General features: G+C 38.7%; 2 protein-coding genes across 2 annotated transcripts in view; one reads left to right on the top strand and one right to left on the bottom strand.

Moving 5' to 3' along the window:
* TERF1 (telomeric repeat binding factor 1) overlaps positions 1-14,680 on the top strand; it is a 19,614-nt gene extending 4,934 nt beyond the window's left edge. Inside the window, exons 4-10 of the mRNA XM_050315068.1 lie at positions 961-1,047; positions 2,357-2,506; positions 4,925-5,031; positions 6,026-6,070; positions 6,153-6,196; positions 7,228-7,289; positions 14,522-14,680. Coding sequence (XP_050171025.1) covers positions 961-1,047; positions 2,357-2,506; positions 4,925-5,031; positions 6,026-6,070; positions 6,153-6,196; positions 7,228-7,289; positions 14,522-14,680 — 654 coding nt within the window. The remainder of the gene's footprint in view (positions 1-960; positions 1,048-2,356; positions 2,507-4,924; positions 5,032-6,025; positions 6,071-6,152; positions 6,197-7,227; positions 7,290-14,521) is intronic.
* On the bottom strand, positions 9,516-25,159 carry SBSPON (somatomedin B and thrombospondin type 1 domain containing). Its single transcript, XM_050315017.1, has 5 exons — positions 24,913-25,159; positions 18,402-18,596; positions 17,287-17,377; positions 16,276-16,452; positions 9,516-15,612 (listed from the first exon to the last, which is right to left on the bottom strand). The coding sequence occupies exons 1-5, from the start codon at positions 25,157-25,159 to the stop codon at positions 15,495-15,497; spliced, it is 828 nt and encodes a 275-aa protein (XP_050170974.1). The 3' UTR covers positions 9,516-15,494.

Genomic DNA, 25,159 nt, shown 5'->3' with positions numbered 1-25,159 from the left:
GCCTGGAGAAAAGGAGGTTCAGGGCAGACCTTATCTCTCTCTACAACGTAAGGAGGCTGTAGCCAGGTGGGTGTGGGCCTTTTGTCCCAGGTAGTAAGCAACAGGATGAGAGATAATGGCATCAAGTTGCACCAGGGAAGGTTTAGATTGGATTTTATGAAAAACCTTTTCACACAAAGGGTTATAAAGCATTGAAACAGACTGTCCAGAGAAGTGGTAGAGTAACCATCCCTGGAAATGTTTAAAAAACCACGTGGATATGGTACTTGAGGATATACTCTAATGGTGAACATGGTAGTCCAAGACTGACTGTTGGACTTGATGGCCTCAACTCGAGTATTCTATGATTCTGTCTTAGTAAAACCGAGCCCCTTTTACAAAATGCCTGGGCTATTAGCAGACTGAACTGAATTTTCAAAGTTTTAATACAGAGTAAATAAATCTGTACAGGGGACCTTTTTCTATCCAAAGTGGTTCCTGTTCGTACCAGTTCAAATTTATATCAAAAGCTGCCAATCTGAAAAAAAAAAATATGTCACAATTGATATCAATTTCAAAACATTACTATCTTGAGTTATTCATATAATATGAACAACTTTTTTTTTTTACTTAAAAATATTTATTTGTATTAGAACACTTGATTTCAAAGAGGAACATATAAAAACACATTGTCAACTACTGGGAATGTGAAAGTCTTTCAGGAAGAGTCAGAAGCAATGCTTATTGGTAAATATGGGACACTGCCTCAGTGATGGTCCTTTTAAATGCCTGATGGAGAGGCTTTATACATGGTGTTTAATATTACTTCAGAACTAACTTTTATAACTAGGTAATTGTTGGTAACCCTTAAGAATTTTGGAAGTCTTAGAAAACTGTAGTATTGTGACTTTTCTTGGGTTTTTTTTTCTGATTCTCAGGTGAAAAGTGTTTCAGCATATCTTGTAATTATATTTGTTGCAGATTGTAGCAGGTCATATAGAGCATGGATATTTTAAGGAAGCTACCAATGTTCTTGAAAGGCTGTTTACAGACTCTGAATCAGATAAGGTAATAACTTTCTTAACTTGTATTAAACGCTTCTATTTTCAGTGGAGAAAGATGGGAGTGGGTTTCCAAAGCTAGCAAATGCTGCCTACATAGCTTTGACCTAATTGTTGTCTATGCGGTCACTTACACACCAGTGGCACGTTTAAATACAAAAGGAAATTTTTGGCTAGGGGATTGATGGAAATAACGGGTGATTTGGGGGAGTAAAATGCATCTAGCAGTTGTTTTTTTCCCATTTAATATAAGGAGTGAGGTGACACTGCAGATTCTGGGAATTTAATAGCACTGTTTTCTCAGAGCAAAGGCAGTATAAACATGCCAGTAGAGACATAACTCCCTAATAATAGTCTGATGACTTCTGTCGCAGTGGACTCTATTCGTCACCTCTGTTAATTAGTGTTCCATGTACAGAAGCATCACAGGGAAGGAATACTCATTAGCTTCTCTAGTGTGGACTGAATGTTGTTACGCCTCTACTTAGAAAAGAAAACATATGTGAGTCAGGACTCTTCCTGGTTTGAAGTTGACTGCATCATTCTGAAAGATGCAAGTTTGAGTGCGTATCTCTTTAAAATGATAACTGGTGCACACACCTGAATTTCCTGGGGTGGAGAAAAGAGCAAAAGAAAGACTGCAGGCAAAAAGAAAAAAAAGTTAAAAATACTGCCTGTATCTTCGTTTGGTATATTAGGACACGTGTTCTATGGAAGTAGTAGCATGTGCGTAACTTATTCTTCAGATATGCTCCTCATTCAGAGGATTCGGTCATTTGAAAAGTATAGACTGTGGTAATAGTATTCAAATTCATAATAAGAATGCAGCCTGTATACAGAAGTCAATTCTCTTGGCTGTACTGGTTTCTGTAAGATTCAGAGTGATTGGTAGACAAAATACAAATTTCTGATTATCAGTATTGATGTGTCCTTAAGGCTGATATACTAAGTAGTCCTTTTCCTGAACACTGTATACCCCTTTCAGTAGCAGTGTTTTTGAGGCAGCAAATGAGAAAAGAGAACTGAGTGGCTTTTACTGGGTGTTTTTTGCTCCATTGACAACCCTGCTTTCAATGTTATTCATAAAGAAAATGAGGATCTCTGAAAAGTTACACTTTACCATTTACGGAGCACATAAAGTAAATGCCTGTATTATGCGTATTTTACTTTAGAACCCTTTCAAACTATAGCGTGAAGTTATATAGACATATTCAGGAAGCTATATAATCATCATGTTTACTTTCTGTATGTCCTGTTTAGCATAGATACCAAGTTTACTGCAGAATTTATGTTTTTTAAAGCTGTGGTTTCCTTAGCCTTTAAGGGTGAAGCTGGCGACCGTAATTAAAAACAAGGATCCATATGTTCCTCTTCTCCAGAGCTTCAGTTACGGTCTTTTAATAAGTAAAATCAAGTCCTACATTGAACTTTTCAGGAAAGAAAATGAAACTAACTTCTTAATACAGGTATGTGACGAGCATTTTCAAAACTTTTCGAAAGAGTTACCTGATAAGATTAAATGAATTTATACTTTCAAGGGAGTTGTTTAGGCAATAGTCAGTTATTGTATTAGATGAAAAGGAAACTTTGTCTTCCTTTAGATTGTCTTATATTCAACCTTTTTGTTTTAATTAATAGGTCTTGGAGAACGTTATTAGGAATAAGTCTCCTCTAAAATATCTTCTATGAATGTTTTTTCCACTACTGTTTTGATTAGAAAAATAGGAAAAAAGCATAAGTAAAATAAGATCTGTCAGCAGTGTATGTTTAAGAGAAACAGTTCTGATCTGGAACTCCTTAAAAAATAAGGTAGCTATATATTTGCTACTTATTTTGTTTAGGTCTGTATGACTTATATGAAAAATAAAAGACCAAGACCTGTTAATTTCGCTAAAAGCTTTAGGAATGTCAGAGAAGTTAGGAGGTAGAAAACTATTATTGCTGTTTTCCTGTAAATAATAAAGGTCCTTACAAAGAATCTTGCTCAAAAGTGATTTAAAATGGACAAGAACAACATTCCTCTTGCAGTTCATCTTCAGGAGGATTGTAAAGAATTTCTCTTATGTTTACTTCCTATTAAAAAGTATTGAATTATTCAATTACAAAAGCACAGACATCTAAAGGTAATAAGAAGCAAATTTTAAATAAACAATCCTGAAGTTCCTCTGTGTTTTTCATTTTCTTACCTTAGAGACTAGACAACTTATTAAAGGCATTCAAAGTATAATACAAGGAATACCTTTTAATGGTTTCACTTGACTGTCAGTTTTCAAGTTTATTTTTCAAGGCTATTTCTTTGAGTCCAAGAGGAAATCAAGGTTTGGAGGTGTCAGAGAAGGCCCAGAACTCCACACTAGCATAGATAGGCCCTCTGTTGTTGCACCCGCACTACCCGCACGTCTGTCCTACTTTCTGCACCAACTCTGCAAATCTTATTTTGAACAGAGTTATTCTAGGACATGGAGGAGACATCTTTGTGATGAGTTCCCCCTTCTGTATAGTACATAATGGTTCCCCATCAGTGTTCTCTACAGAAGAGCACTCCAGCTTCAATTTTAATATCTCTTCCCTTTCTTCTAATGCCAAATGTAGAAGTATAACCATAGAATAGTTTGGATTGGAAGAAACCTTTAAGGATAATCTAGTCCAACCCCCTTGCAATAAGCACGGACATCTTCAATTAGATTAGATTGCTCAGAGCATATCCAACCTGGCCTCAGAAGTTTTCAGGCACAGGGCATCTTCCTCATCTCTGGGCAACCTGTTCCATGTTACGCCACTCTCATAATAAAAAAAACCCTGAACTTTCCTTACATCTAATCTAAATCTTCCCTCTTTTAGTTTAAAACCATTAACCCTTGTCCTGTTAAAACAGGCACTGTTAAAAAGTTTGTCCCATCTTTCTTTTAAGCACCCCTGAAAGTACTGGAAGGTGCTATAAGGTCTCCCCAGAGCCTTCTCTTCTCCAGGCTGAACAACTCCCGCTCTCTCAGCCTTTCCTCATAGGAGGAGATGCTCCAGCCCTGTGATCAACTTTGAATCATTTTGGTATTTCAATGCTACAAAGCAGATCACCTTTTGGGGTGTGTAGTGTTAGATGGAAGATGATTAGCTCTGCTTGCACAACTGGCAAGAATGAACTTGTGGACTAAGTTGGACTACGTGATTTTTTTTTTTTTTTTTTTTTTTTTTGAGAGTGTTTTTATTACATCAAGTAAGTGGGAAAAATACAGGGAAAAGTACAAACCTTGAGATTGTCTGGACATTCTATAAAGAGCAATGAACTACTACTTCCTTCTCTTGGCAATAGAGGAGAAGTAGTCTTAGTTTGTCACTAAAAGCTTGAGCATGATATTAGAAAAAAATTTTTTGCCAGTGTGAGAAAGGTTATATTATAAGCCTAAGGTCTGATTAGGAATGTCTTTTGAAAGTGTTATAGGCATTCTTGATCCTCACATGTGCTACAGAACTGGATAAACTTGTAAGACCTGTTAGTCTTCCATTTCTAACCTAGTTATAAAAAACAGACTTTGATGTAATTGGATAATATTTGCAGTCTTAGTTAATCTCCACGATATACTTCACACCTTCATAAGTTCACTCATTATGCAAGTATTAATTGTATTTCTTTGTGTCCATATAAGTGTCACTTGCAGCTATGACTAAAATTTCTCAAGTTATTGGTTGATAAAGATCTTTATGGGTTTCAATTTAGCAAGCTAGAGTTGTTTTGAAACTGCTTATTTTCATGGTAATACCTCCAAAGTGTCTGTGAAATAAGCACTGTGAGTCCTAATATGAAGTACACATATTAATCCTAGTGTGAACTACTATCTAGGTATTGGCTGGCTTTAATTTTAAGGTATCAATTCCATTTCTCACAGGAAGCCACAAAATATGCAGAGTCTAAAGGATTGGAAGCAACAGCATTGCAAAACCAATCTGTGAATGTCAGTGAAAATGACACAAGTAATTTGGACACAAAGCAAAGGTTTGTATTAAGGATTATATTACTGAGGGGTGTACTTGGACAGTAACTTGAAACTTGAAGAATTAAGAGTAGGGAGAAGGAAGAACGTTAAATTCCAAACTGCTGTCCAATAGAAAATTAGCTACAAGCATATTCCCTATTTTCTTAAAATTTGGGGTCTTCTATAGTTGTTATTTTCTGCATTTAGATCAAATAGCTTTGGTTAAGTTTAATTATTTGTAAATATACAAAATTTTCAGTTTAAACAGCTGTCAGTCTTGTATAACAATAAAAACATGAAAAGACTTTGCTTTTTTTAATGCTTGATTGCGCACTTTTTAGTCCAGCCCTCCTAATTTTAGGCTATAAGTCACCTCAAGAAAGAGAATAAGAAAATGGAATCAGTCTGTTACATTTTCCTTACACAAGATTCTGCTGTTGATGCTAATGTGAAGGGACGTAGTAATGTTACATCATGATTCTGGAAGTGTGAACCCTCAATACAATTACATGCTTATTTTAGAATATACTGATATTCTAGGTTTATTGCCTTGTTTTTCATGGAGAATATAACTGTAGTCTTTAGTTGGGATAGAGCTTCTATTTCTGCAGTGTTATACTTGGAATATTTGGCATCATTTCAGTTAAGGAAATTGACTCATGCAGACAGTATAGAGCAAGACATTTCGTAAGGTTTGGTTGGTTGGGTTGTTTGTTTGTTTTTGGTTTTTTTTAGAAAGACAGCTCATGAAACAATTACATCTGAGAGATACGATGAAAGACCTGTTAAAAAACCCTATGGAAGTAATTTGTGACGAAAAAATAGATGTGCAAAATGCCATCAACTTGAATGTGTGAGGCAAGATTAAGAGGGTTAATGGATTGATGGAGTTAAGTGTTTGTATGCCACTGTTTCTGTAGAGAGATCTTGGTATTTTTTTTTAATTTAAATATTGTTGAATAATATAAATGGCAAGTTGCTGCTTAGGAAATTTTTTTTTTTCTTTTTTTCAAGATCGGTGAAAGAGCAACAGTATATCACAAATCAGTCCCCTGGAAGGTAAAATTTGTTTTTGTTGCTTTTGGTCATAGACTTTTCATGAAACTCTGTGTATTTTTACTCCATTCTATGTTGCTTGCAGGCCTTATTCAGGGCAGAAACACACAGGGAGCAGAGTTCTTCAGAGTGAGTATTAGTTTATTTTTACACTTTCGAAACAGTCATGTCAAATACTTATTTCTAAATGTGATTGGATTAATAAAAAAATGGTTATGGGGGAAAAAACCCTCGTAATTTTTGTGTTTAGTTTCTATACAACTGCAGGTTTGGTGGTTGCTGTATTTAGGAAGCTGTGAAGTGGCTTCTCCGGCAACTCATTTTGTGAAATCATTCACTATTTTCTGGTTTGCTTGGGGTTTTTTTGTTTTACTGTGATTTACAGTATTCTGTGAAAAAGAAATTCTTTCTGAATTCTGTGCTAGATAACTTTGGTGGGAAGGAACTAAAGAGCTTGGCTGATTGTGCATTTTACACTACAACTTGTTTTTCCAAAGTTAGGATGTTTGTGCATTTTCCTGGTAACCCTAACTTAACAACATGGATAATGTAATATTTATTTATAAGTAGGTTCTGAAGACGATTAGCAACCTCTTACCACAGAGAGATGATGTTATAGTTTCTGCATGTGGCCACGTTGTACATGGAAGGACAAACTCTTAAGATGCCTTGAATGCTTGCCACAGTTAAAACCTGATACATGTACTCAGAAGTAATGGAATCTATACACAAAGAATCATAGCTCTGATTGCTTGTTACTTCCCATTCTCTCTGTGTAAAAAGAGAGCAGTATGTATAGTAAAACTGCTTTTACCAAAATGAAATGTTCCATTATTATGTACCAATTTTTACTTAATTTAACTAATTAATTTACTTAATTAAAATATAATTCTTCTGTGAACTCTATTGTATAGAAAATGTGGTGATTTTTTTTTTTTTAAGAGGCTATTTTTTGAGTCCTTGGACTATGGTCAATTAATGATTAATGTGTATTCATATAAAAAAGTGTATTTATATGTAATCAGACACTGAAATTTTCACAATCTGTCATAACATATCAAAATAGGGTACATTCTTGTCTCATGTACATGGTAGAACGCAAAACTGCTGCCTTAATGGTGACTCCTCATTGCACTGGATTTATATTAACTGTCTCCTAGGTCTGAACAACTTGCATAATGTGGAAAACCATGGAGTTTCAGCTGGTGGCCGAAGAAGACAGGTTTGTACCATTCTCTGTTCTAAACTGACATAAAATTAATCTGCACTGCACTGAATTTTTTCCCCAGCTTTATTTGACCTTCTCCAAAATTACTAGACTTAAGATTCTGTAGATTACTCAAGCTGTGTGTGTGCTACAGCTCCTGAAACTGTTAAATCAGGCTTTTTTTTAAAGACAGGCAATAAAACTTATTCTGTGCACTTTCAAATATTATTGTTGCTAATGCTTCTGAGCCTTTAATTTGTTGAAATACACTGTTTCTAAAGCTTAGTTGGATTCTTTTTTTTTAAATGTGAAAAAATAAAACATTTTGTTGGGATTACAGAATTCAGGATATCATTTGCCCATGAGAATTTTAGGCAAACATCAAAGACTACTTGTTTTCCAACTTAGAAGGCTAAATATTTAGCAATTTCATAATTCAATAATTTGCTTATGTTAGGTGAAAACATCTATTTACTTGGGAAAATATTTTAGTTTTTATAAACCAAATAATAGGGTCTTCCTACAATGCTACATTTCAAATCGTCCTTTGCATTCTCTTCATGGGTGAGCCTACTTCATTTAATTACTTAAAATAATGCTGTTATGTTCCCTAATGACAGAATTCCCTGTTGGTGGGAAGTACAGAAGTGTATGCCTTAATTTGATTTGGTGTTGGGGTAAACTGTTCCAAGCTAATTTTTGCACATAGCCAATTTTCATTCATAATTGTTCACCATCTTACCATGATAACTGGGGAAATTAATATTAAGTAAATGCATTGCCTTTGAATTCATTTTCATAATATCTCTTAGGAAGCAATTTAGAGTTTTTCTGTTTAGAGAACAGTACACGTTACCGTCATACATCCATTTTGGTGTGAGCTGTTCCATTTTTCTGGTGTTCATTTTGACATTTCGTTTTTTGTATAACAGGGAGGGCCAAACCTGCTCATGTTTTTTCTTTTCCATATTGTCATTAAGGAAAGTTGTACTTATTTCTAGTTCTTTAAACATTGTTACTGCAGTTGAAGTACTGGTTAAATCTTCAGTTACATGATGTCCTCAGATTGGTTGAGGTCTTAAATGAGAGCTCCTCTATCCTTGGAGGTTGAGTCCCTATAGACAGTTTTTCACTTTCCCACAAATCTCAGGAATAGTTAAATCACTGAGAGCCTCTTTAAAAGCTACAGATACAACCAGTGCCCTAAAAAGAAAAAAAATAGAAGCACTTACTGGATTTGTTCGTTGCCTTTAAAAATATAATTAGTTTACTCCAAAGTATACTTGGATAGGTACCTTGCTAGCTAATCGCTAGTAAGCATGAACGCTTCCATAAAGCTTGTTTTCAACATCACGATTTAAACTATTTGGACCACAATTGACAGCTAATTAAGAACTCTCTATTCACATATTTTCATGCTGAGGTAGTCTGTTACGAGGTCACCTCCAATCAGTGTATCTCGGTCTATGGCTTATACACACATTTTGTTAGAAAAAAATAGATGTTGTTTGCTTAGTTATGTTGTTGTATTTCAACCTTAATTGAAATGTAAAGACAAAATTTTTAGAAAAATGCATCTGATAGTAGCAAGGAACTCTTTGAAAATTTTGTAAAAACTTGAATGAAATTTAAGATTAAGAACTGTGTTTCTATAAACACTTAGAGAAGTTGTAGGCATTTGCTGCCTCTGTGACATTTATGCCATACTCACTGCTAATGAGACTGCTAAGAAATATTGTATAGAAAGCAATGATAATTGGCCTTTTACACAATAAATCTGCTCCTCTGCCTAATCATCTGGGTTATAAAATTGTCTGCATGCATGAAAGAATGCAATGAATGTCAGAGCTGTTGACTTCTAGAACTTCCTCTTCCATGTAGTCCCTCTTTCAATGTTGGCATTGTTTGCTCTTGTTTTGTAAATGGCATTTCATTGCAATGGTTCAGTGCCCATTTTCAGCCTTTCATTGCTGTGTTTTCAGTTAGCTGCAAATAACACTCTGCAGTGCCATTGAAAGCAAGCACACTTTATTTTCTCCTTCCTAAATTAGGGGATGCAAGTGTCACGGAATTTAGGGAACTGTTTGTACTCAATTTTATATCCTGTACTTGTATGGAAGTCCTTTGAGTTGTTTAAAATCTGACTGACAGTTTCTTTAAATTAAAAGATGTGTCTGAAAATCTGGATATTCAGAATTTAGTCAGACTTGAATGGGAAAAAAATCCATATATTTAAACCTGAAGGAAAAAAGTCAGAGCAGAGTCCCATAATGCATAAAGGAAGACAAAGTTACTAGAGGAGGACTGATTCTAAGGAGTAACAAGATTTTTAGATATGACAGGGTATGTCTCCACATTCTGCATGGCAAACTCAAGTTTGCTCTGCCTGCATTCTAAGCTGGCCAGATGTCACGTTGCTCTGGACTAGGTGCCGTGATGATGTGAGCTCAACTGTAGTGCTGCATTATGTCTAGGCTTTCAACCAGCCTTGGTAGCTTGTAACAGTGCAAAGCTGGAATCTCTAAAAGTGCTGTCCCAGAGGTGACAGGCAGTTTGTTGGTGAGCAGGGCGGGAGGCAAGTTACTGCTCTGTACAGCTCCTCAGTGAAGAGAAAAGATGGCAGTCCCTGATTTACCTGTAAGGCAGGCTCCTCATTTATATGTTAAACTGAAGAAAGTTATTTTATTAAAAAAAAGCTCTATATAAGCAATTTAAAATCAAAACCAGCTAAACCAGCCCTTTCAAGACCAAATGTAACTAATCATTGCAAGTAACAATGGTGGTGATTGTCTCTGATTGAAGTATTTGAATTATCTGGTGCTCTAGGTCAAGATTAACTCTGTTACTTGAATAAAGATTTTATTTAGGAAAGTTTTCTGGCATGCTCTGAAATGAGATGAACTACATGATTCCAATGGAATCTCTGGCCTTTTAATAAAGTAAAAAAAAAAACCAAAAGCCATTCACTGCTAATGTTGCAAAATATCTGTGGAACAGGAAGTATTGGGAAAAGGAAATATTCTTGATAAAGGGTAGACTATTTTAGAGAAGTTTTAGGTTCCTGTTTAGAAATACAGCTGAACTGCTATCACTTGTAATTCTTTCACTGCTTAGTGAGGTTTGTTAGTGATCACAGCTTACTGAAGAGGCACTGATAGTTGCATTAAGCTGGACTAAGTCCAATTTTGAGATGTGAGGTTTAGTCTTCACATACCTCAGCTTCTACTTTGTGTTAATAGCCACATTTTTCCTTGCTGTAGAATAACCAGGATACAGCTCTGATCAGGCTGAGTGTTATCTAAGCTTCTTCTCCCTCATACTCACACCCCTGCCTTTCATGTTTGAGTGCTTCTGACACTTCTAGCAACTTAAATTGAAGGGAAGTGGGGAACCATGCGGAATGACACTCAGTTGTCACCTGGCCCATTCCCAATGTCTGAATTGATTTTGCTTTTAAGAGCAGAATCTTTTAAGGATCCCAGAAGGGTTCCAGGCCTCTCATTCGGAGAGGAGGTGAATCCCATATCCATGGATGTGGGATTTAACACAAAAACCTCTTGTGCCATTGGCAATCATACCAGCTGATCCTGGGTTTTCCTGTCCATCCTCCCTTGTGCACCAGCAGGATGGTATGCATTTGCCTAATGACAGCAGCTATGAGATTTACATTTCCACTGGGTACGTTATGTGCAGAATTAAGTGATGTTTGTTCCCCTGTAATTCACGTATTTCCTCACACTTATCAGATCTACTAGTTGGCTTTATCAAGTTTAAATTTCTGTAAGTTGAGGCTGTTCCTTTGCACCCACATTTCCCTTTCTGCCCAGTTCTTTACAATTTTGAAAGTTTCAGTTGTCAAGGTGAGCCATAACATGATTTTCTAGTGTTCCCTTTTGCTTTACAGACAACACCATTTATCCATTTGATAGTTGGAAGTGCTCTGTTACTTATAGAAGGTTTTATACATACTCTGGTAAATCAACCTTTCTTTTAATCCACAAAGCTACAGATCTTAGGTCTTCAGATTCAGGCATTTACAATTCTTATGGCTCTTCTAATGTTCTACAAACATTTATTCCAATCAAGTTATTCCAATTAATCCAAGACTTTATTAGCACAGGCCCCCATCAGGCTCTACAGGCTCAGTTACAAATTTATCATTGTAGGTGCATTAGCAAAGGATTAGTCAGTCCCCTGACACATAAGGATTATATACATTTAATCTCAGGTATGCTCACAACTCAGCCAGGTTCTGCTGGCTACAAAGCTGTTAAGGCATGCTGGAAGAGGCCACCTCCTCCAGCAGGCCCAGCCCAGGACCCTCCTGTCTGGCTGCTGGAGCCCGGTGTGGAGCTCAGGGACCTGGGATCACTGCTCAGGCTGGGGGATGTGGCTCCTGCTTTCCCATCTGCAGGTTTGCCTAGAAACAAAGATGAACACAAATCCCAGACACACACACAGAAGACTGCCACAGAAAAGGTGCTGTCCTCAACACCCATGTGTGGTACCCGTGTAAGACATAAACACAGCTGAGTCCTCTTCCCTTGTCTGTCTGGTAGAGGTGTTAGTTCACTGGTGAAGGCACACACCCCCTTCTCTAGGTTCACAGGCATGTCAATGTTTGCACATGCCCAAGTATGGGAACAACCTTTCTGCCTGCCTGGTATCCTTGCCCACATCACAGCCGTCCCATTCCTTTCATAGGTCCTTAACCTCCTGACTGGTGCAGCTGGATGGACCAAATATGAGCACTCTTCTGGCTGTATTGCACTGTACTCTTGCAAATTGTATCCCTTTCAGGTAAAGGGAGAAATTGTCACTCATTCAAGGAGACAAAGAAAAGAGGGGACCTGTGCCTTCTGGGTGGCAGCTCGCAGTCACTGCTTCTGGGATGACCCTCCAACCCAGCAATAACCAGTAACTCAAAGGAAAACTGCAAGACACACAAGGGCTCCTCTTGGTCATAACATCTGTTGACACTCAGCTGAAGCCCTAGCAGAGATTTCAAAAGGTTCTGTACCTTCCAAGTAGTGGTAGGGATCAGCCCACGGTCTGCCTAAGTGAAGCAAGACATGTGAATCCCATTCACAGCAGCAGGTGCTGTTGTGGAAATAACCTGAATTGCAGTTTAGATCAGTTGGTGGCTGTGGGAACAGCAGTGACAGCCTTTGCTGATGAGAGTTCTGCCCAGCTGGGACAGCTACAGAGTTCTATAACTTTTACAAACAGCTTTTCACAAAAATTATGTCAGATAAGCAGATTATGGTACATAACAACAGCAAATTCAATTTCTCAGATGAGGAGGCTCGAGTTGGTACATTCTTTTACAAATAGTTCACTCCTTTGTCAATTTAAATCATTCTGACCAGCAAGACCATTAGCTGTAAATGCTTCTTAACTCCTTTGGCCCGCAAAGGCCTATTCAGAATTTTAATTTCACACACTGAACATAAGTAATTGCAGTGCTTTTGATCACTTGCCTGTATAAATTTCGTAGTAGTTTTATGAGCAAAAACACTGACTTTTTTGCGATTTCAGAGCAACTCCAAAATCAGTAAAGCACAGGTGATGGTTAAATGCAGAAATAAGGGAGTCTTTTGTTTGGATTTTCAGCAGTCATTTGCTCATGACATACACATAAACACATGCAGATTTTGTAAAAGTCTGGTAACTAATGGTTTTTAGATATGGAATCTGTTGGAGATCACAGAAATGCCAGCATGAGACCAGTGAAAATTGACCATTTGTCTCCTTTCATAACTTACTGTGGTCCATGAGACCATCAGGAGAAGCAGGGCCCCTCTTGTGCAAGAAGCAGAACTGAACACAAATACATTAAATGGAACAGCTGCACAATACAATTCTCTGTGCATCTCAATATCATAAACGTTTTTAAGTTTTTTAAGTTTAAGTTAAGTCTTTGCATTTCAGGTTTTGGGGGAATAAATTTAGAAAGAACATGTGGTCATATTGCAGTTTCAAGTAGAAATTGATACTTACTTTTTAGAAACAGTTTTTCTACGCAGTTTTTTCAACTGAGGATTCTGTCCTATGTTTGCATAGATAATGTGCAATTCAGTTTGCCTGAGGAGGTGTGCTGATCATACATCTGTATGATTAGTTGTGTATTAAGCAAGCAAGGATTTGAAGATATTTGTGGAGGATCAGATTCTAGCCAAATAAGTTGTTTTAAAATAATTTCATATTAAAGTTGTTAATTGCTATTTCAGAGTGAAAAAGCTGACTGCATCTAATACACCTTATACATAGACATATCAAAAAATGCAGTAAAAAAAAGACACAATAGGATATATAGAATTTGTAAAGTTTTGTTATATATATGTCTATTTTTATGAAGTTATGCTAAAGGAAAACTGATACTTGGTTCTCCCTCACACTTTTCTGTAAAGGTAAGATTTTTTAAATCAGGTATTTTGTTTTTAAAAATTCCGTTTTCTTTCACCCTACGTGTAGTCTTAAAATTGTTTGTATTGAGGTACTTGTACCAAGAAGCAACTAAGAAAGAACTGGAAGGGATTGCTTACAGATGTATAACTGCAAGTAATTTTCTCTTACTTTTATGAGAGAAAAGTCATCCCCTGAAGATTAAAAAGCTTGTAAGTCATGGCAGCCAGACTTAAGTACTGGGTTCAACAAATGGCCAAAAGCAAATGCATAACTGTTAGCTGAGAATATGGATGATGTCACTTTCAAATGCAATATATATAATTTTGCTTCTATGAGCATTTTAAATATAGACTTTTTTTTTTACTAAGCACATGGAAATTCTTTCGTTGTTGGTAAAAGGTGTCTTGATTCTCAGTCCCTAGCCTAATGTGTCACAGAATGCTTTCTCTTTTGCAGTGCATACTAGGATCAATCAAGGTTTGTCTTGGCTCAATTAGCTAATAAAGTACAATTTTGGAAAGCATGTTTTGAAGAAAGCAAAACTTTGCCCAATATCTTTTTTCTTTTCCTCCTGCAACTTGTGATCATAGAAGCATGCTGTTCTCATTCCAGGTGATATCTGCTACTGTGTTGTAAAACTTGACTTGATAACCTTTTTGTTGTATTTAGTTTCAAGATTTAGATTCAAGTTCAAAAAAAAAAACCTCTCTGACATCTGTACTCTGTAATAACTAGAGAGCAGTATGAAAACTTGCTTTTATGTTTGCAGTAAGGTTACATTTTACATTAATACCTTTCTCTGTTCATATATCCCATATTTTTCTCTGTTCTTCCTCTAGCGATGGACTTACAACGAAGACTTGGAACTGAAATCAGGAGTAAGGACATTTGGAGTGGGTAACTGGGCTAAAATTCTGGCCCATGGTGACTTCAACAACCGAACAAGTGTCATGTTAAAAGACCGGTGGAGAACATTGTGCAGGACTGACCTAGCCTAGCTTTCCAGAATAACAACTTATTTTAGTCTCACTGTCCAGCAGCGTTGCTGTCCAAAAACGTGTAACGTAAAGAACAGTAATAGGTATAAAACATTAATGTAAGCAAACTTGTTCAGGTGATGACCTTAATGTGAAGCCGAATACAGAGTGTGAACTTTGAGGCAACTGAACCTTGGCTAACATTAAAAAAGTTCCTTATTACTAGTTAAAAATCCTCATGTGTATTAGTGACATGACGTTCTGAGAAGTCTACTTCCTTAATACTGACTGTGGAGTCACCTATGAAGATGAGTGAACCTGAGAACTGCAGTGTACAGGAAGAATACTTATGCACTTGCAGTATAAACTATTGTCTAGATGATGCTGGGAAGGAATTGAGGATCTAAACTGAAATCTGGTTTTAACGCTCAAACTTTCATTTTTATTTACTCTTGCTATTTAATGATGACAGTAGTTATCCTCAGACTTGAGAATGTTTGGCTGGCTCACTACTGAGTAGGAGCAGTGATTGTAGACAGGGCTGTGGCCAGTAGAGAATGTGAACTTGAGGAAAAGCAACTACTATGATTAGAAACATTAGCTCTTATTTACCAAAAAGAAGCATGGAAAGATGCTTCTAGTGTTCTAATAGAAAATCAATCTTAGCGTTTTGTATTAAGGCAGGAAGTTTCCCGAAAGGCTTCTACTAAAGTTCTGAGTCCTTTAAAATTTGTTTAGGCTCCAGAAAATGCAGCATAAAAATGTAGATTTCTTGGCATTGTTGTTAATATTCTCGATCTTTTTGTTGTTGCTGTCTTAAAGGTCTTTTAAACTTTTATGTAAAAATAAAGCTATGCACCAGCGGACATGAACAGTGTTCCAGTTGTCGAATCTTCTTCCAGGTTCCTTGGCACTGAGAGTTGCCAATTGCTTCCCAGTGTAAGATTTTACCTCTGAAATGGGACAATAAATGAGGAATTAGAAGACTGAAAATTGTGTATTCATGTTAATGGGTTGTGTTGTATAACATGTCAGAAGAATAGATTTACCTTATTGTGTCGGACTCATCTAGCTCCTGAAATGGTTTATGAAGCAGGCACTATATTCTAAAGAATAGTATACAGGATGGTGGATTGAGTATGTGGTTGTCCAGGTATTGAGTTGTATGCATATGAATGAAATATGGATCAGGTAAAAATGTGTTATGAATAATAAATGTCTACTTTCACATTTAGTTTTCTATAAACCAGGTATATAGGTTTCAGGGGCATACTGATCCACCACTGTTAAACCTGGAATCAGATTTGTGTTATGGCAGGAAATACCATTTTTATGTAAAAGTGCCTGTAACTGTAAAATGTCTTCTTGCACTACAGAAGTTACATTATTCCTTTACAATTGTGAATAAAGCTTGCAAAGCATTGAACTCTTATATTGAAATTACTTCCCAATTCTGTGAGAACTGAAAGGGTAAACCTTCTGAGCTCTACATTTGGTATGAGCTGTTTCATTTTTTAGGTATAATAAATGCGACTTTTAATGAGACCTTGAGAAGTTTTAACTTCTGTGCTGGGTTTTGCTCCAGAAGAGAGAACAGAAGGAAATGCTTTCTTTACCCGTCCGCATTATGGCCATCCCCAGCACAGCGATGCGTGTCGGTGTTCATAGCTGGAGGCTGGCAGGCGACGCACACGGTGTGTCCTTCACGCAGGTACTGCATCCAGCGAGCATATGGACGATTCTCTAAAGCACAGTGGTGTGAAAGCGACTCTGTTCTAAACTCCACACAGTACCTGCTCAGCAGAAAAAGTACTAAATTAGTTATGACAGATAAAGCACAAGCTTTATCTTTACTTTGAATGTACTTACTCACCAAATGGGTGGTATTTGTGAAGTGCAAGTTAAGCATCATCATTGCTACCCAGTCTCTTTCTGACCTAACCTAATCAGTGGATTCTTAATTTCTGGAAACTCTTTCTCATTCTATGCTCCAATCCAGTGCTTTATGTATAATTCCACTTTCTGGTTGTGTTCTGTATTCTTAAATTATGTTGAAAAGCAGATCTTGGTAACCCATATTTTTGCTTCTATTCTGCTGAAGGAGAAAATGGAAAATAGACTAAGAATACCGATGGGATTTATTGTTTGGGGGGAAAACAGCACAAGACAAAGTGTTATGAGCCTACAGACCCAGTAATAGCCTAATTTAAACTTCATAGCCATCTCAACTGGTAACCAAACAAAATTTTTTACTGCTTGTGTCAATTAGTTAAAAAAAAAAAGGTCTCTTGAGACCAGTCACATTCAACCCACTTTGTGAGTTCAAAAGCCTAAGTCTAATTTCTTAGACTCACACTCAGGATACATTCAGCTTTGGTTTAGCATTATGTACTGTTGGCTTTCAAAAGCAGCTGTCATCACACTTGCCATGATCCCAGCAACTAATTCAGGACAATTAGCAAGTAATAAAGCACAACGTCTAGAACATGCAAATAAACTGCATGAAAGAAAACCAGTACAAGCTATAGCTTATTGTTTAATTGTTTCAAATTTCATTACACTTTTCCCTGTAGCCAGCTACTTTCTACCGAGCAAGATGACCCACATGCATATGATAAATAGATTACCCAGCTGCTTCTTTGTCTGAAGGCCAGAGAGAAGATACTGCTCGTTGTTTTCTTTCTTTACCGTATTCAGAGGTAGTTATGAAAGCAGGGACTGAGGAAGAAAACAGTTACGGTAAGGCAGCAAGACACGACTGAGCCATATTTCAATTACTGTAACAGAGGATGAATGAATCAGGAGCTTGCAGATGGTGATGTGATGTTGGCTGAATTTACTGAAAAAGTGGTAAAATGTTGGCAACATCAGATGTCAACCCCATTCTCTACAGATAAGCTCTCCTTATTCAGAAGAAAAATATCTAGAAATGCATGCCATCTAGCCTGAGGAAGTAGGATGTGCTGGAAGCTTGCAAGGAGTACTCTTTCCCGTTTCATGATGAATCATAGAATCATAGAATAGATTGGGTTGGAAAAGACCTCCAAGATCATCAAGTCCAACCCCTGATCCAACTCTAATTACTATATCATGGCACTAAGGGCCATGTCCAATCTCTTTTTAAAAACTTCCAGGGATGGTGAATCCACCACCTCTCTGGGCAGGCCGTTCCAATGCCTGATCACCCTCTCTGTAAAGAATTTCTTCCTAACATCTAACCTAAACTTCCCCTGGCAGAGCTTGAGCCCATGTCCCCTTGTCCTGTTGTTGGTTGCCTGGGAGAAGAGACCAACCCCCACCTGGCTATAACTTCCCTTCAGGTAGTTGAAGAGAGTGATGAGGTCACCTCTAAGCCTTCTCTTCTCTAGACTAAACAATCCCAGCACCCTCAGCCTCTCCTCATAGGACTTGTGCTCAAGTCCCTTCACCAGCCTGGTGAATTTGTGTTCTACCTTTGCACAGATATAATTTGATACTTACTGAGGGGCTTATGTCCAGAAACTGAAGGGAATGCATGCAGCTTAATTTAGTTGTTTACTTAACAGAAATTAGAAATGCCAGAGTGGGGAAAAAATAATAAAATTAAGAGAAATACGACAGTAAAAAGCAACATTTTCAATTGTATTTTTAACTACCTATCTTCAGATAGATGTTTGTTTGGTTTTTTCCTATTCATTAACAACAGTAAAATTTATGATGGCCTTGATGGACACAATGTACAGATAAATCAAAGAGAGAATACCATGTTCATGGCCGCATTCCTCTCCCTGGTAAGTCAGGTATTCCAGGCAGCCAGCCTTCTCCTCCAGAGCAGGACAAGGTTCCCCACCATTTTTAGGTTCCTGTTGTACATAGCGCCTACGTACTCTCAGACCGGGATGACACTGTTCTGCACAGCCGCTCCAATGACTCCACTCCCCCACAACACACGGAAGAGCTGCAAAGGAATTTTGAAACATTACTAGCAGTCAAGGTTTCTGCTTTATCCTAATTGCTCTCAAAACTTGAGGTATTAAGACTGTGTTGGGATTTTTTTGTTCTGTTGGGGGGGGGGGTGTTTTTTTTTTTTTTCCTTTTCTACCTTTATTTATACAGCTTTAAATGCTCTTCCAGGAGTTTGCATCCTCAGATTTAACATTCAAACCTGCCTGAAGTGCTTGGCTCCATATTCAATCCCTTGTGCATAAGCCAACAGCCCCTCACCAAAAGCTTTCACTACAGCTATGAGGTTCTTCTGCACCCTCTTCTGAAGCGTACAGCATTAGCCCCAAAGGAGACCAGTTTATGGGTTATCTAGACCAGAGTGGTCTGACCTTCCCTGGTAGTTCCTACACCACTAGATTTTGTTTAAAGGCTGGAACATTAAGAAGCAGAACTCAGGAAGCCTTTTAGCACTCTTGATTCCCCTCAGATTGATTTCTAACCCCTTTCTCCTCAACAATTAAGTAAGAAGCAGCGCCACAGCTTTGTTGCCCTGTTATACACAGGGTGTCGTACTCCATGGTCCTTGCTGCAAAGACAATTTTTGTGGAAAATTTTGCTTTTTTTTTTTTAGTCTCAGAACAATGCAGGCCCTGCTCATTCCCAACTATACAGCAGCCCACTGAACATTTGAATTTTAGTTCTTGTGGATAACAAACTTCCTCTGAACTTAACCAAAACATTATGGGGAAAGTGCTATTATTGTGAAAGTAAACTTTGAATCATAAGGAAATGCATTTCCCTCTAGCAGAACATCAACAGCACAGGTACCATATACTTATACCTTTAGTCTCTCCTAACCCAGTCTAATAGAGATACAAAGAAATTCTCTCTTTGCACATAACCTTTAACCCAGTTGATGGCCTTTGACACCTTTTTGATTAAATAACATCCAGGTTCTTTAGAAACAGACTAAATGACTGAGACTGAACACTTCTTTCACGTTTGTCACTTCTTTCTGTGAGAGCTGTACAGGGTAGACTTAGCATCTCTCATTTTCAGCACTGTCTTTAAACTCAAAAATTATCGGATCGGTTATCCAGTAGCCATTTCCTTCCTTATTTTATTCTCTGCAATGCATCTAATAATGATGGCATTCTCTGTGTAGTTCTCATTTATATTAAGTATGATATACACCTTTCTGAGCTGGAATGCTCCCTTCTCTTGCACTTCTCTTTTATATTCTGGCAAAATAGAAAGAATTCTCTGAGAACAAGCAATCATTCCCCTGCATGAGTTGTCCTCAACCTGTAGCCTACAAGGACATTTAATCTGACCAGCGGTCCATTTATAGTAGTTTCTTTTCCTGAAGGCCACCTGGTAGGTGCTTCAGGTTGGACAATGGTACAAAATACCCATTATCATCAATGGTCACGCTATCTTAAATTGGTTCTGAATTGTTTTGTGTCATGCTTCTCTAGTTATCTAGTTAAATAGAACTTTTTCCTTTCTCATGTATGCTGTTTCTCATTAGCTTATAATGGAACATATCACATGCTTTTGATTTTTTTTCCTTGTTTTCTGATTACAGTTTAAATCCCCAAGAAGCCTTACAGCTTAACCACTAATTACATACTTATATCAGTGTTGCAGAAAAGTGATGGGACCAAACTAGTCTTACAGGAAAATATTTTATGCCCTTTGGGATTCTACCAGTACAAGACATTGGGAAGAAAGAGTAGAATGTGATAATCTCCTTGGAGTTTGTGACTTTTCTCATAAAACATAGAAATGGCCATGTTTGCTCTGTCACTACATCTCTAATTTCTTGGAGCACTACCGATATCATAAAGCAGATAAAACCTCTCAAAGAGGCTACTTGGCAAATGTCCTTACCACACCACTATAATTCCCCTCCTCTGTTCTCACTGTGCACGGTTCTAACCAAACTTAGTGCCCTGACAGCACCAGGTGTATGAGTGGCTGAGGATGCTGCATCCCACACCCTAAGGAACTTTACTGAAACAAAACCACTGAGCTGCTCTGGAAACTGGGCTACCAGTTGTCCATTCTGCTCAACAACTAGCATTCTCTGGTGTTTTCTTCTACCTACTGATAAACCCCTTCCCAGACAGCCCTTAGGTATGATTTGTATAACAGCACTGAGAAATAATGGAAAAAAAGCTCCCTTTGCCACATGCAGATACCTGACACTGCACCACCAGGCGCTGCCCTCGGACACATCTGGGTACCCAAAGGTACATGACACAGTCTCTGTGGCTGTGAAGATATCAGGATGACATGTTGCAGCACAACCCTCAGACATTTGTTTCAACCATTGGGAACTAGAAAAGGAAACCAGTGATAGTAAAAATGCCTTAGACCCCACAATGGGATAGCCAGAACAAGTGCTAAATGTAGTATGGACCTGACAGTCTTCACCCATCTGCAGGGTCAGAAAACAGTCCTTAAGCCCATTTTTTTTAATAGTACAAGGATAGACTTCAATGCCTGATCACACATCTACAAATCATTACCACAGTACCCAAAGGACAGTAAGTGTCTCGCCTGTTTCCTTATCTGTTGACTCTCTTCCAAGCTGGTCTGCACACGTAAGAATTTCCACATAACTTTAATCCCATATTAGCACCTTGATATGCAGATAACATCTGCAGGTCTAACATAATCTTTTCCACACAGGAAACTCCCAAAAGAACTGAGTAACTGCATAACAAATAAAGCAATGACTTCATATCTTACTGGAATTAAACCAAACTGGTCATCTGTGGCAATACATGGCAATTTTATGGTCATCAAGATTTAGAACAAGAAGAATGAATTGCCTTAGTCATGTGGAAAAATATGAATATTGGGTTGCTAGAAAGGAATTCAGTCAGTGGGATAATAATGTCATTCTTGCAGTCAGTACCCAGCAACTATTAAGGGACAGTACATCAGTGTTGTGTCTCATTGGAAAGACGTCAAATTCCTCAGTATGACAGAGAATGGGTCCCTGAGATGATATACAAGGAATGGTGTCACCTTTTGAAATACAAAAAGAACTATCAGGGACCCATAGCTACATCTTTATGGTCTCTATATTGCTTTTGGTTCAGCTTAGTTAACACAACAATGGTAGATGATGACTTTTTGAAACAACAACGGAGATGCAAGTCAAAGGAACCTGAATTATAGGATTTGTGCTGAGAAACTTACTAAAATGTGGAAGCTAATGGAATTTCAAAAATACACAGAAAAATTACATTGCTACCTTATGAATCACAGATTGAGTAGTCAGAACCTTTTTCTTGTCTTCCATTTACAGCACTATGAATCATAGTTCTTTTTTTCTGAGTCAAATTCCATTTAATTTTGTCCCATGTCTGGAAAAAAAGGAGGATTACTGTATGTTCATTGCACAACACGCGTTGTAATGTATAAGGATCTGTGGATTTCCTCAGAGTAACCACTTCAGTTCAAGCGACAAGCTCATTCGTTTCTCAGCTTTCTCCTTGTACAGTAGTTCCTATTTAAAATGCCCTCTATGTACAAAAACATTCTTTCATCATTGTTAGAACTATAAGGGAATTTATTTAAAAACTCGTGGACTTAGGTTCAGAAGTCCATGGGCTTCTGCTGAGCTATCTACTTATAAAGTACCAGAGCTACTGCAATTTTTAGGCATGACAGAATTTAACTGTGCCATTGGCAGTTTTAGGAAGCCCCTCCTTTCAGAGGTTTCTATTATTTTGGAGCATTGTTTTTTATTATTCCTAACACATTTCTTGATTACCTATCCTTGAGGCACTTTACACTTTCCCTAAATACTTCATCCTGTTAAATATTTGCAAAAGGATGAAATGTCATTTCAGCAGGTGCTGAAATCAAGAGTGGTGAACAGGTTGACAAATGAGCGGTAGTACAAGAACCATTGATCACCTTTCTTCACATTTATGTTTTCAAGTTTTGAACTTTACATTCAAAACAGTGAACTATGCCAACAAACACTCTTGATGTCATTAAACACAGACAGAATTTAGAAAGACTCAATAGAGAGACCTCTACATCCAACAGGAACAAAAGCAACTTAAAAATTTCCAGCCATATTTGTGTCAGTTGATACCAACTCCCACTGGAACTATCTGGAATTTCTGTTTATATAAAATACAACCTAATGACTGCTTGCCATGGAAATTATATATAATCATTTGCCTTTAAAAGAATGACTTGTGAACTTTGTGAAACTTGGAAGTTTTGTAATTTTTGGATGCATGAGTTCTAGGATCACTTTCTCAGGCTGCCAAAATCCTGCCCTCCCAGGCTACATCCACCCCTGCCAAATGTGCTGTTAGCTCTGCTTGTGTTAGCATTGGAGCTCACAAAACCAGGCAGCAAGGCAGTGCAGGGAATCAAAGCAGTCAGAAATGGGCAACAGAGAAAACAGAAACAATTCCCTGTGGGTTTAGGTCCCTGAACTGGGTCATTGGAGACTGTCAAATTCTGACTCTGGTGTGGGAGAGGCAGAGAGACTTCAGAGAGACTCCATCTTCCCACTGCCCACACAGGGTACAAGAGAGAGGCAGCACAGACACATAATGCCTTCTGAGGAAACCACCACTGAGCATGAGACAAAAAATACTATCTTGATAACAGTGGGGCATCATCAGATGCCAGAAGTCATGGTAAGGAAAGTGTTTAAACTAGAACTTTTCAAGTACAAGTTTGAGCTTCTTCATGAAGAACACAGAAATTTTTATTGGATTAGAGTTCCATCTTAATGCTAATACTGAGCATGTTTATCAGCTCTCTCCTTTTATACTTGAATATTAAAAATCACATTATTTACTGAAAAGATGCGATATGCTCTGACTGTACGACAAGCAAGCATTTTGTCAGTTCTCTCCCTACTGATTTTCCTGAATTATAGAAAAATGCATTTTAAAAAATGCTAATTTTAAAAATGTTCCCTTCTGTTAAACCCTGTGGTGCATTTTTTTCCCCATGTTATTCTGATGAGATTAATTAGTGGTGAGAGAACTGACTGTTTTTCTTCCGGAGACCTGAGGTCAGAGTGCTGCTCTGCCGAGTTCTTCTGTGAAGCTTTATATCCCTTAGGATGTGTCTACAGCATCTGACAATCATACTCCCCCTTCCCAGTACAGGCAGACCTAAGCCAACTTGGGTCCCAAAGATATGTGGCTATGTCAGCACAGCACTGAGCCTGCTAAATACACCCTAATTAGCAGAACTGTGCAGCAGAGGCTCATGACTTTTCGGCTGTAGGCTGGCATCTGTCCAGCCAGCTGGGAGGAGACATTAGGCTGAGTGAGTACTAGTGCTGCACCTGCAAAGCAAGGGCTGTGACCTGCATCAAAGACAGAGGGAGGGAAGACAGATTGTGAAGACCCCAAAGAGTAGAAATACCACAGAAAGAGGCAGTGTGAGTATCTACAAGGTTGCAACTCAGTTTGGTAGAACTGGACCACTTTCCCTCCTTGCCACTGCTGCCCTCGGGGCCAGGCCTTTCCCCAGGGGCTGGCAGAGGACCCTTTTACAGAATCATAGAATATTCTGATTTGGAAGGGATCAGAAGAAGATCCACGAGGATCATCGAGTCCAACTCCTAAGTGAATGGCCCTTACAGACTCTGCCATTATTAGCACCACATTCTAACCCAATGAGCTTGCACTCATTCTCTTATGCTTATTTTAAAGCCCTTCCCTCTACAGTAAATCCTTGCTGATTCATACCCGTAGCAATTGGGCCAAAACCTCACGATGGGGATTTCCACAATCATTTCATTGATATTTGTTGGGCAGGATGTGAGGAATCAGCTGAAAGACACAGACTGGTGCTAAATGAACCTCCCTGCTGTCTCTGTAATTGGGCACACACCTCGCAATCAACGCGTGTTCGGGACTAGCAGGAGTGAAAAGTAAGTAACATAAAATTTTAGAGGTAAAATAACTTCAGACTGTCAGTGTACTACAGCTGATCTGGAAACCTTGCAAATGTCTAGTGCGAGAAAATTCTCTGTCCCCCTTCCTGTGCCTGCCGCTATCCTGGCGCTGCCCCAGCCTGGTCCCTCTTCATGCCCTCGCCCCGGGGCTGGGGACGGCGAGGAGGGAGGAATCTGCCCCTCCGCAGCCCTCAGCCCATGACCGCACGCCCCAGCTCCAAACCCCAGCGAAACCTCCATCCCGCGAAGCCCCGGCAGGCAGACGGCTCCCTGTCCCTGGAGAAAGGGCCGGGGATGGGGGGTCCCGCCCGGGCCGAGCCCCACCCGCGCCCCTGCCGCCGGACCCCCCAGGGCCTTGTGCGGACGCGCCTACCTGGACACGCCTGGCTGTGGTCGTGGCAGCAGTCCCCGGCTCGCCGGCAGCCCCCGTCGCAGTAGCAGGTCCCGTAGCCCCCTCCCTCCCTCCATCCCTCGCCGACGCAGGAGGCATCCCGGCCCTGGCAGCACTTTCCTGAGCAGCTGCCCCCGGCCCCGCTCCCGGCCCACAGCAGCCCCAGCCACAGCGCTCCCGACAGCGCCGCGCCGCCCATCACCGTGCTGCCCATCACCGTACAGCCCAT

This window comes from Myiozetetes cayanensis, unplaced genomic scaffold, assembly GCF_022539395.1.
Source record: "Myiozetetes cayanensis isolate MyiCay16 unplaced genomic scaffold, myiCay2020 scf1, whole genome shotgun sequence".
In the NCBI taxonomy this organism is placed as follows: domain Eukaryota; kingdom Metazoa; phylum Chordata; class Aves; order Passeriformes; family Tyrannidae; genus Myiozetetes; species Myiozetetes cayanensis.
The sequence above is the reverse complement of the archived record's forward strand: the minus strand, read 5'-3'. Positions and strand labels throughout refer to the sequence as shown.